We start from the raw sequence: 12,285 nt of genomic DNA on the forward strand, positions 1-12,285 counted from the left end.
GTCGCAGAGAGTTTGAAATTGTTGATGACTGAAGTACTGATATCAACCAAAGCTCCTCATCCCACCCCCAGATTGTAAATAATGTAAATAATTAATTGTATATACTATGATGATTAACCTGTGTGATGACTGTATTATGCTGATAGTATATATTTGTACCATGAATTGATTAACATGGACCGCGACTTAAACAAGTTGAAAACTTTAGTGGTCAATTGTACGGAATATGTACTGTACTGTGCAATCTACTAATAAAAGTATCAATCAACCAATCAATCAAAAATTATATTTCAAATATATAAACCGTATTTTACTTTAAATCATGTATGTATGAAAATAATCAACTAGTAGTGTTTTTAATGCACTTATTGTGTTGTCTGTCTAACTGTAATAAATGCAGACGAGGCGTGTTCAACGTTGACTCACACAGCGTGCTCATAACCACATTCTAGCTGTCTGCATGGCGACATACGACACCACTTCACGGGGCTACCGCGCATGCTCGTCACCAGTGTTGCATGCTGGGTAGTGTAGTTCTTAAACTCCCTAGCTCAAAACATCACAACTATGACTCTTTGGCCCCGCCCCTACGGACGCATGCTTGGAAGACATGCGCTTTGCGGCAAAGTCCTCCTTTTCTCCACACACGCTTCTAAGCCTCGGCACATCTCCTCACATCGCTACTAACTACACTTTATTCATCCTCCGTGTCAGGATAAACTCCACTCGTCTCACTCAACTTTGGAGATTATTAGGCCCGCTTAGCTTGATAGTTGTTTGAGCGCGCCAATTAGCTTAGCATGCTAGTTAACTTAGCTTGTTAGCCGCTAACAAAGAGACGCGGATTTGATCAACACATCGCTTAGTTAAGATCAAGTGTGAGTGTAAAGTGTTGTGATTGTGTGAAAATGTGCGAAAGAACGATAGAAAAGTATGAGGAGGAACTTTGTTGTGTGAAAGAACGATAGCAGAGTACAAAGAGGAACTTTCTCGAACAAAAGAAGAGAACGAGAGACTACGTCAACTATTGGAGGCTGTTTTCAAGAAAGCTCAAGTTGTGTTACACAGAACAGGTTTGTTTACTTCTTACTCTCACATCTTTACTAACTTTATATTTCATCATGAACATGACGTGTTTGCAGCAGTCATTTCCATTAGATCAGGGGTGTCCAAACTTTTTCCATGGAGGGCCGAACACGGAAAAATGTAAGCATGCAGGGGCCATTTTGATATTTTTCATTTTCCAACCATAACAAAATATATGGATTTTTTTTTTAATCCTTAGGGTTCCTGGGGAGCATAGAGGGTCTCAGTCACTAAAATGTTAAAAAAAAGGTCAAATTATTATTTTATTTATTTTATTTAAGGCTTACAGTAAATCTCTATATCAACTTGAGGTTGATATAAAGTAAAACAAATAAGGTTTTATGCCTTTTCCGTCAAACATAACTTTGTTTTTTATAGTAAAACTGAAATATGCAGTATTTAGATAGATAGTACTTTATTGATTCCTTCAGGAGAGTTCCTTTATTTAGCAATTAAAGCCCTCAAAGATCAATAATGCAGGACATTATTGATTTTAATTATTTAATATTTTTGAGTAATCACTGTGAAAAGTTAATTAAAATCCTACTAAATATATTTGAGATCCGAAAGGTTCCCCACTCATAAAGTGATGCATTTTTATTAGATTGTTTTTTTTACTTTTAACACTTAAATTTCAAGATAAACCTCCAATATATGTCGATTTTAAGTTTGAACTATTATTTTGTTTATTTTATGCTCTTTTGTCCAAATTTTGATGTTTTTATATGGCAACCACACAACATATGCAATATTTTTCTACATAAAACATTTTAAAGTGGTAACTTTTAAGTAATAATTCATTGTAACAATTTTTTTTGTCCTTTTTTTGAGCAATGGAAAAAAAAACAAAATAAAGACACGAAGAAAAAAAAAACTGCCTGCATGGCAGCTTTGTGTCAACATTGCCACATTTTCTCATTATATTTCACCTCATTCAACATTTTTAAAATGTGTTTTTGAATTTTTGCAATACTATCAATTTTGCAATTTTTGCAGAATGTGTGGCGGGTGGGTAAACGATTAGCTGCGGGCCGCAAATGGCCCCCGGGCCGCACTTTGGACACCCCTGCATTAGATAATGTCCAAATAGAGGTGGTTTGGCACACTTATAATTAAAAAAACAAAACTAATGTTGTTTTTCATCAGATATGTAGTAGTATTGTATATGTGGATGGGGGCCCTGCTTTGGTAATAATGTGTACCCCTTTCAGAGATCACATTTAGTTCCACTTCAAACATTCACATGATGGACAATAAGATGAGATGGTATAACGTGAACAGTTGTGGAACCTTTTTACTCGAAGGGGAGATCTCGTTGGAAGCGCGATGTATGAGCAGACGCCGTTTGGGTATAACAAAATGGTGTCTGCCAATGTAGTTTACAATGTCACTACGTCAGTAGTTGTCTAACCCTTTTCACCAAGTACCACCTCAGAAAGTACTTGGATTTCCAAGTACCACCATCATGAACAGCATTAAAATACAGTAGCATAGTAGGCCTTAAGTATTCATTAAAAACAAGGAATACACATTATTTAACGAGTATATTAAATACTTTTAAATACTGTTGCATTACACACAGTTTGAACAGTAACACTGCGTTTGCATGTAGGGAAATAAAAGACTGTACTTAAATAATACGCAGTGCACACCAGATAGATTCTGGTGCGCATCAGGTAGTTTCTAGGATGCAGCTTCCTCAGTTGACCTCTGATCTGGTCCACAGAGATGACTATACATGGGTTTCCGATGACGTCACACCCGTCCCACAATTCCCTTGTCCGCCATCTTGTATGTCAAAACAAACACTCGTTAAGGACGCCTCCGTTGTTATTTTTGTGAGAATGGGTCACACGTGTCGTTTGGGGCTGTGTAAACCGCGCCAATTCAGGACAAAGAACAACAAAGTACTACGATATCCCTAAGGTTATAGTAAAACAGGGAAAAGAAACCGAGCGACTGTCGACAGAAAGGAGCAACCTGTGGCTAGCTAGAATCAATCGAGTGGGATTTACCCCTGATCCAGCAAAACGACATTATAAAGTTTGCTCTGATCATTTTGTAACAGGTACTTTGAATTATGTTGCTCTCTGTATCGATGATAAAATGTGTTATGGTTAGAATGGATATTAAAACATAGGAGGAACTACTGTGCCTGTGCTTGTACTTAATAACGCTCGACGTCTGACGTTATTGTTGCACAAATATAACCTTCTATATATAATATAGGCAATCGCTGCTTATTTTTGGACGATTTTATTAAAATTTGAATGAATTAAATCAAGTAACCCTAAACTATGCAGTTGCATAGTTAGAATCATATAGTTCTGAAAATACCTTTGGGTACTATTTATCAAGTGCTTCTGGACGATAATCTTTAGCATATCCTGGAATCAGAGAAAGTAAAACAGGCTTAATTTTTCGTTTGGATTTTAATTCTCTGTACAAGTCTGACAGTTCATCTTGTGTCCCCTTCCGTACCTCCGGTAGTTTCCTCTGTTTTAATGGTGCCGGTGTATCTCCAGATACGATTGACTTGTCTAGCTTTCTCTTCATTGTCTTGGCGGATGTGAAGTTAATGTCCTGTATGGTCTTGTACTCAACTTTCTTGACTGCAGATGGAAGTAGCCAGTAAGATTTTTCCTGTGTGACTGTGGTGTTGTCCCGCATCTTGACGCTCGTTTCAATGGCAAACAACAATGCAGAAACATGTGAACATATTTCGCCAATACCTGCCATATATGTACAGTGTCCTGATAAAACACGACCCGTCTTCTCTGATATGACCCATGGCACCAAACACATATCAGTTGATCTCTGAGAGTGACGAACACCAGCGATGAGCACACATTTATCTTCCATTGTAGCCAGTTTCATTTCCTGTACCCATCCACACACAAAGTAATTGTACGCTTCGAGCGACTTGTAGCCCTTGAGCTCATCCAGAGTGTAGGCACTAACATTGTTCACCAAATAGTTGACGATGTCGGCGTAACTTATATCCGGATAACATTTTCAATTCGTGCTTTCCCATCTCATACGGATCTTTATCGCCAATATCCTTCCATTTCTGTAAATACCTGGCTTTGCAAACCCCATCTAGCGTCTGTCTGTAGGGAACTTTTACGACTTCTTTCAAATTTCCCGAAGTGGACGTCATTGTTGCTGCAAAAGTGTGGAAATATATTTAGAAAACTGCCGCAGACGAGTAAACCAAGTTTTGTTGCACAAGATGGCGGCTGACTCGAAGGATTATGGGTAATCGCCGCTAGCGGAAACCCATCTATTGTCTGGTGGAGGTGGAAGAGTAAGGGGTTACAACCATGGCTGGGGGGAGAAGAAGAGGGGGTGGCTGCGATGAGGAGTGGGGGGTGGGGAGGACATGTGCTGGTTGAACCGGTTGAAGAAGTTCTTCATCTCAATTGTCCCCCCTACTGCTCTGGTCTTTGTCTTGTGGCCTGTGAGGGTTTTCACACCTTAATAGACCTCCCTCATGTTGTTCTGCTCCACCTTCTTCCTGTAGCTTAGTTTAGTCTTTATTTGAAGGGACAATGCACAGAAACATTAAGCTCAAAGACAGATATGTTCTGTTCCAGATTATAGCTATATAGCTAATTTCCATCTGCAGTCCCTGGATACCTGTCCTTAGCCTTCCTCACGCGTCCTTTCTTCTCCCGCTGTGCTGCTCTCATTGCCTCCCTGTCTCCACTCCTGAAGGCAGCTTTCTTCTTGTTGAGCACAGCTTGAACCTCCTGTGTTACCCAGGGTGTGTCATTAGGGTAGCACTGAACAGTCTTAGCAGGGCAGGTCACGTCTAGGCAGAAGTTGAGGTGATCCGTAAGACAGTGAGTCAGACCATCAATGTCCTCACCATGTGGAAACTGTGTTCCATTTGTCTGTCACAGAATGACATCACACTAAGACGTTCAGTGACAGTTTTCCAGTGTTTATCAGTGATTTTTCTTCAGTTATTTAGAATTTTTGTACAGTATCAATCAATGTTTATTTATACAGCCCTAACTCACAGGTGTCTTAAAGGGCTAAAAAAAGGCAGTAAAAACCTTTAAAACAAAGTGTTTGCTAGTGAAATTTTCTGAAATATGTAGGTATATTCTTGCTATCGTTTACATTTTCAGAATGTATAATATTGTGTTTTGGAGTAATGCTTTGACATTTTTGTCAGGTTCAAACACAGATGGCATCTCTTAGAAAAGACAAGAAGCAAATAAATCAAACACAGACAGGTTTCAATTTAGCTCATGAGGAGAAACGTCTGGGCTGCAACTTTGTACAGTTTCCCACCACGCTCTGACGAGGGAGTTGCACGCGTCCTCTTTTATTTGGGCCTTTTCTGATTACATAGCTGCAGCTGTTTCTAAAGGGAGGGGGGTCGTAAACTGCTGTCGTACTCAGTCACTCGGTCATAAACAGTTCAAAGAAAAGTGCCTGGAGTTGCATCGGGTCTGCTCCCTCTCTGCTTCGTAGATCTCGGGTCAGGACAAGGTCTTCTTGTGGGTGTCAATAGATCAAAGAAACCGACACCTCCATGTTGCATCCCATCGCAGACAGTGGAGTTTTACAAGCCTTTTGTTTGATAAGATGAAAGACAGTTTTGGTCTTCTCGCAGGGGACCTGAACTCAATGGAACACAAAGTTGTGTTATAACTAATGTACAATTATTCTGACAATTTTGTTATTATTGTTAATATTATCTGGAATCAATTTTTGGCAGCAGCAAAGTGGCAATCTGGGTAGTTTTTAGCTCTAAAAAGGGTATTTAAACAAGTAAACAGTACAGGACGGCGTGGCGCAGTGGGGAAGTGGCCGTGCGCAACCCGAGAGTCCTTGGTTCAAATCCCACCTAGTACCAACCTCGTCATGTCCGTTGTGTCCTGAGCAAGACACTTCACCCTTGCTCCTGATGGGTGCTGGTTGGCGCCTTGCATGGCAGCTCCCTCCATCAGTGTGTGAATGTGTGTGTGAATGGGTAAATGTGGAAGTAGTGTCAAAGCGCTTTGAGTACCTTGAAGGTAGAAAAGCGCTATACAAGTACAACCCATTTATCATTTATCATTTACAGTAGGGTACTTTATATATATATATATATATATATATATATATATATATATATATATATATATATATATATATATATATAAATCTCCTGATGATTGAGGGAACCCCTCATGAAACAGTTCTGTAGAGATGAAGTAGTCTTGTGATTTTTCCCACACCTATATATATATATATATATATATGTATATGTAATGCCCATAAGGGTATTCTCGTAGAATATGCAGAGATAAGATGTGTCAATATCAAAATGTTACTTAAAATACATTTTTGGCAGCTACAAAGTGTCCATTTGGGTAGATATTTGCTCTAAAAAGGTATTCCAACAAGTAAACAGTACAGTAGGTACTTGATTTTGATATATGCAATGCTCATAAGGGTATTCTAGTAAAATAAGCATGTGTAAATATGCAATGTGTAAATTGCAAAATATTACGTCGAATAATTTTTTGTCAGACAAATTATATTTAATGACAATTTTACATAAATTTAGACATCCAAACCTGTTGTACATATTTATCATGTGCAGGAAGAAATAACAGTTACAGCTGTGTGTATCTTCCAAACAAGAAAGAGGTTTTATCACATCAACATGGGACTAACAACACTCCTTTAAATCTCATCAATACCACAGAAGAGACAAACTGTCCTTTTCCCGGCACGATAAAGTCTCAAATAATGTTAAACACGTAGCGACACAATAACCAGGAAGATAAAGTGTTTATCTTACACCCAGTAATTTTGCCACAACACCCCTAAAGGGACATGGGGGAAAGTCCTAGTTGGAAATACAGCCGAATTAACTCCTGAACTAGAAAGTCAAGGGCGGTCACGGCATGTTCTTGTCGTCGATGTTGGTCAATTTTTTAGGGCATTACGGCAAGTCACAAGGGCAGTCGCAGCTTTTGTCACGGTTGCCTTGGTTAAATTCGAGCCCTGCTAACGGAATTAATTTTTAATCAATGTTATTCATTTGTGTGTTACTTCAAATAACTGACATGCAGTTAAGATAAGTTTCATATGAGAGCAGTCTTCACCGGAACCGAACAGCAGGACTGGTGTAACAATGACATTATTACACGTCACTCTTTATAACTCCTTGTGCAGATCTGATTGTTCATTATTTAAATGTTGACTTCAATTTGAAACAAAGGTGCTAACATTCATCGCCACATTTGGCCAGGCGTGTTTTAAAGGGGAACATTATCCCAATTTCAGAAGGGTTAAAACCAATAAAAATCAGTTTCCACTAGCTTATTTTATTTTTCGAAGTTTTACTAAAAATTTTACCCATCACGCAATATACCAAAAAACGACTTCAAATTGCCTGATTTTAACCGTCGTTATAGCCACCCGCCTATTGTCCTGTGACGCCACTTCGTAAAGCCAACAAAAACAAATATGGCGGACAGCACAGAAAAGTATAGCGTAGTAGCTCTGATTCAGACTCGGATTTCAGCGCCGTAAGCGATTCAACAGATTACGCATGTATTGAAACGGATGGTTGGAGTGTGGAGGCAGATAGCGAAAACGAAATTGAAGAAGAAACTGAAGCTATTTAGCCATATCAAAACAGACAGCGGCAACGAGGACGAATTCGGCGATCGCCTTCTAACCAACGATTGCATGTTTTGAGCACTGGTGTAACTTAAATCTGTTGATTGCTTAGTGTTTGTTTGGCATTAAATGTGGGTGGAGGGAAAGGCTGGATGCAAATATAGCTACAATTGAGGCATAATAATGCAATATGTACATACAGCTAGCCTAAATAGCATGTTAGCATCGATTAGCTTGCAGTCATGCCGTGACCAAATCCGTCTGATTAGCACATAAGTCAATAACATCAACAAAACTCACCTTTGTGATTTCTCTGACTTTATCGTTGGAAATGCATCTGCTTTGAGTGTCGCAGGATATCCACAAATTCTTGCCATCTCTGTCGTAGCATCGCTGTCGTCGGTAAAATGTGCGTCCAATTTCTTGCCAACTTTCGCATCTTTTGGCCACTGGTGCAACTTGATTCCGTCCCTGTGAGTGTTGTTACACCCTCGGACAACACACCGATGAGGCAGATCGTCTCCAAGGTACGGAAAACAGTTGAAAAACCGAAAATAACGGAGCAGATGTGACTTGCTGCTTGTAATGTGTTTGAGAAAATGGCGGATTGCTTTACGTTTTGACGTCACGTTGTGACGTCATCGCTCCAACAGCGAACAATTGAAAAGGCTTTTACATCGCCAAATTCACCCTTTTAGAGTTCGGAAATCGTTTAAAAAAACATATGGTCTTTTTTCTGCAACATCAATATATATATTGACGCTTACATAGGTCTGTGCAGGACTGTCAATAGCATATTGGATGTCCAGTTGTGCGAGGCGTGTTTTAAAGCAGCTGTCGTGAGAGTAGAATATGTGTGTGTGTGTGCTCCTTTAAGAATGACAGTATGTGGGGTGTGTGACGAGTAAGTGAGTGGGCAAGTTAGGAGAGGTAGTGCTAGCATGTGCAGGACTGTCAATAGCATGTTGGATGTCCGGTGTTGCCCTGTGGAAATTATAAATAAAGTGAGCAAGTTGTAACTAATCGATGGCCTCATCATTCCGACCAAGTGAAAGGTCTCCCCTGCTCTCCTCGACTACGGTCTGGGAGCCGACAAGCAGGGAAGGTATAAAACAGTACTTGCAACGCGTTGTCTCCCTGCTTAAAGTGTCACCTTTATTGTTAGTTTTGAAGTCCATATTGTACTTCACACCCTTATTATTAACAAGTAGAATTGTAGTTTTTTGCCTTTCTTCCTCTTCAAGATGTTATTGCTTGTATGCAGTCAGATGAAAGAGCAGAAGCGGCACTTTTCAAAAGGTAGTATTGTACTGTTTTCAGTTGATTGTCATGTATATAATGTAATGCATTGTGGCCAAACAGCTCCATTTTTGTTCCATCTGACATCACAAGGACAAAGATAAGACCTTCTGGAGGAAAGTTTTGTGGTCAGATAAAATAAAAATGGAGCTGTTTGGCCACAATACCCAGGAATATGTTTGGAGGAGAAAAGGAGAGATCTTTAATCCCAGGAACACCACACCTACCGTCAAGCATGGTGGTGGTCGTATTATTCTCTGGGTCCGTTTTGCTGCCAATGGAACTGGTGCTTTAAATGAGATAATGAAAAAAAAGGATTACCTCCAAATTCTTCAGGACAAGCTAAAATCATCAGCCCGGAGGTTGGGTCTTGGGCGCAGTTGGGTGTTCCAACAGGACAATGACCCCAAACACACGTCAAAAGTGTCAAGGAATATCTAAATCATGCTAGAATTAAGGTTTTAGAATGGCCTTCCCAAAGTCGTGTGGACAATGCTGAAGAAACAAGTCTATGTCAGAAAACCAACACATTTGGCTGAACTGCGCCAATTTTGTCAAGAGAAGTGGTCAAAAATTCAAGCAGAAGCTTGTGGATGGCGACCAAAGGCGCCTTATTGCAGTGAAACTTGCCAAGGGACATGTAAGCAAATATTAACATTGCTGTATGTACACTTTTGGCCCAGCACATTTGCTCACATGTACAGTAGACCCATAATAAATTCATAAAAGACGCAAACTTCATGAATGTTTTTAGTGAGCAACAAGTATGTGCTCCAATCACACTATCAGAAAAAAATAAGAATTGTAGAAATGATTGGAAACTCAAGACAGCCATGACATGATGTTCTTTACAAGTGTATGGAAACTTTTGATCGCGACTCTATATATGCATGTGTATATGTATATATATCCATCCATCCACCCATTTTCTACCGCTTATCCACTTCGGGAGCCTATCTCAGCTACAATTGGGTGGAAGGCGGGGTATGTATATATATATATATATATATATATATATATATATATATATATATATATATATATATATATGTATATATATATATATATAATATATATGTTCAGTTTAACAGTCCTGTTGTGATTGATTGAATGCCCTGAGAATTATACTGGACATTCTTTTGTAATTGCCACAAAATAACGTGTAGTATTTTGTTAATTTCTTGCCAAAAATATTTTTATTTTATAGATATCTTCAAAGCACAGTATTGACCTTAGGGCCCTTTGGCCCCCCATGGAGGACCCCTAAAATCTGTGCCTTTTAAGACCTCACTGTAGGCTTTGTAGGCTCATGTTACTTCTCAACTAGTCAAAGTTGATGCTAATCGACCTGTTTCTTCTCCTTTTTACTGAATGTGAAAGCAAAAGTGAGTCCACAAATAACCCAATCGTAAAGCAGACTCGAAAATGAAATCTGAATTGGTGAAATCTTGTCTATTTCCATCCCAGCATGTGTTTGTCTTCTTGTGTCCTGCAGACGTCTGTGAAAAATATCGTCCACCTGAGCAGCAGGAGGGGTCCTCCAGTATGAAGCAGAAGAAGTCACAGTACCTCCACGTGAAAGAAGAGGAGCCACAGCCCCACTACTTTAAAGTGGAGGAAAAACAGCGGCTGTCCCCCCACTTCATAAAGGAAGACAAGAGACACCTGATCAGTGTGACGAGTGAAGATGATGAGGTCAAAGGTGAGTGTGTGGAGAAGAGAGAGGCGGAGCCTCCAAGCAGCAGTTTAGCAGAAGCTGATGGAGACCACTGTGGAGGATCACAAGCAGACAAGCTCTTAGCTCCACTATCAGATAGTGAGGACACAACGTCACACTCTCCTGACACTGATGATGAAGACTCTAAAGATGATAAAACATGTCACACGGACAACACTCACTTCACATGTTCTACCTGTCACAAAACTTATAAATATCTTAGCTATTTGAAAAGACACATGAGAACACACACTGGAGAGAAACCTTTTTCATGTTCAATCTGTGGTACAGATTTTACTCGAAGGCAAACTTTGAAAACACACATGAGAATACACACTGGAGAAAAACCTTTTTCCTGCTTAGAATGTGGCAAAAGTTTTCAAACAAATCAAAGGTTAAAAATACACATGAGAATACACACAGGAGAAAAACCTTTTTCCTGCTCAGAATGTGGTAAAAGTTTTCTTGTAAATCAAAGATTAAAAGTACACATGAGAACACACACTGGTGAAAAACCTTTTATATGTTCAGTATGTGGCAAAAGTTATATGGAAAGACAGCGATTAAAAGTACACGAGAGAACGCACTCTGGTGAAAAACCATACTCCTGTTCAATTTGCAACAGAAGCTTTCATGAACGAAAAACTTGTACAGTACACATGAGAAGACACCCAGGAGAGAAAGTGTTGAGTTGCAGTGTGTGTGGTGAAAGATTGTCTTCTAAGTACCAGTGTAAGAAACACAAGTGTGCTGGTGAGAACAGCAGCAGCAAATGAAACTGCAGGATTTGAAATAAACTGTCCAGACTTTCATTTTGACTTTCTAACAACATCAGCACATATAACATGTGTGACATTGTTGTTTGTGTAACACAATCTTGTTAATATGATTCTAACATTTATAGATTAAACACTTCAGATTAGTGTGTTTATTTCAGTCAAGTACAAACCCCGGTTCAATATGAGTTGGGAAATTGTGTTGGATGTAAATATAAACGGAATACAATGATTTGCAAATTATTTTCAACCCATATTCAGTTGAATATGCTACAAAGACAACATATTTGATGTTCAAACTGATAAACTTTTTTTTTTTGCAAATAATCATTAACTTTAGAATTTCTTGCCAGCATCACATGAAAAAAGAAGTTGAGAAAGGTGGCAATAACTACTGATAAAGTTGAGGAATGCTCATCAAACACTTATATGGAACATCCCACAGGTGTGCAGGCTAATTGGGAACAGGTGGGTGCCATGATTGAGTATAAAAGCAGCTTCCATGAAATGCTAAGTAATTCACAAACAAGGATGGGGTGAGGGTCACCAATATGTATGCAAATTGTCGAACAGTTTTAGAACAACTTTTCTCAACGAGCTATTGCAAGGAATTTAGGGATTTTACCATCTACGGTCCGTAAAATCATCAAAAAGTTCAGAGAATCAGTAGAAATCACTGCACGTAAGCGATGATATTACAGACTTTTGATCCCTCAGGCGGTACTGCATCAAAAACCGACATCAGCGTGTAAAGGATATCACCACATGGGCTCAGGA

At 39.2% G+C, this 12,285-nt stretch overlaps 2 protein-coding genes across 2 annotated transcripts in view; one reads left to right on the forward strand and one right to left on the reverse strand.

Annotated features, from left to right (window-relative positions):
* Positions 1 to 12,285, reverse strand: part of LOC133546666 (zinc finger protein 316-like) — a 62,678-nt gene that overhangs the window by 27,219 nt on the left and 23,174 nt on the right. The gene's annotated exons all lie outside the window — the stretch shown is intronic.
* Positions 585 to 12,006, forward strand: LOC133546669 (oocyte zinc finger protein XlCOF19-like). Its single transcript, XM_061892453.1, has 2 exons — positions 585 to 1,073; positions 10,511 to 12,006. Exon 2 carries the CDS (start codon positions 10,561 to 10,563, stop codon positions 11,506 to 11,508), a length of 948 nt encoding a protein of 315 aa, XP_061748437.1. The 5' UTR covers positions 585 to 1,073; positions 10,511 to 10,560; the 3' UTR covers positions 11,509 to 12,006.

Source organism: Nerophis ophidion, unplaced genomic scaffold (genome assembly GCF_033978795.1).
Source record: "Nerophis ophidion isolate RoL-2023_Sa unplaced genomic scaffold, RoL_Noph_v1.0 HiC_scaffold_36, whole genome shotgun sequence".
Taxonomy (NCBI): domain Eukaryota; kingdom Metazoa; phylum Chordata; class Actinopteri; order Syngnathiformes; family Syngnathidae; genus Nerophis; species Nerophis ophidion.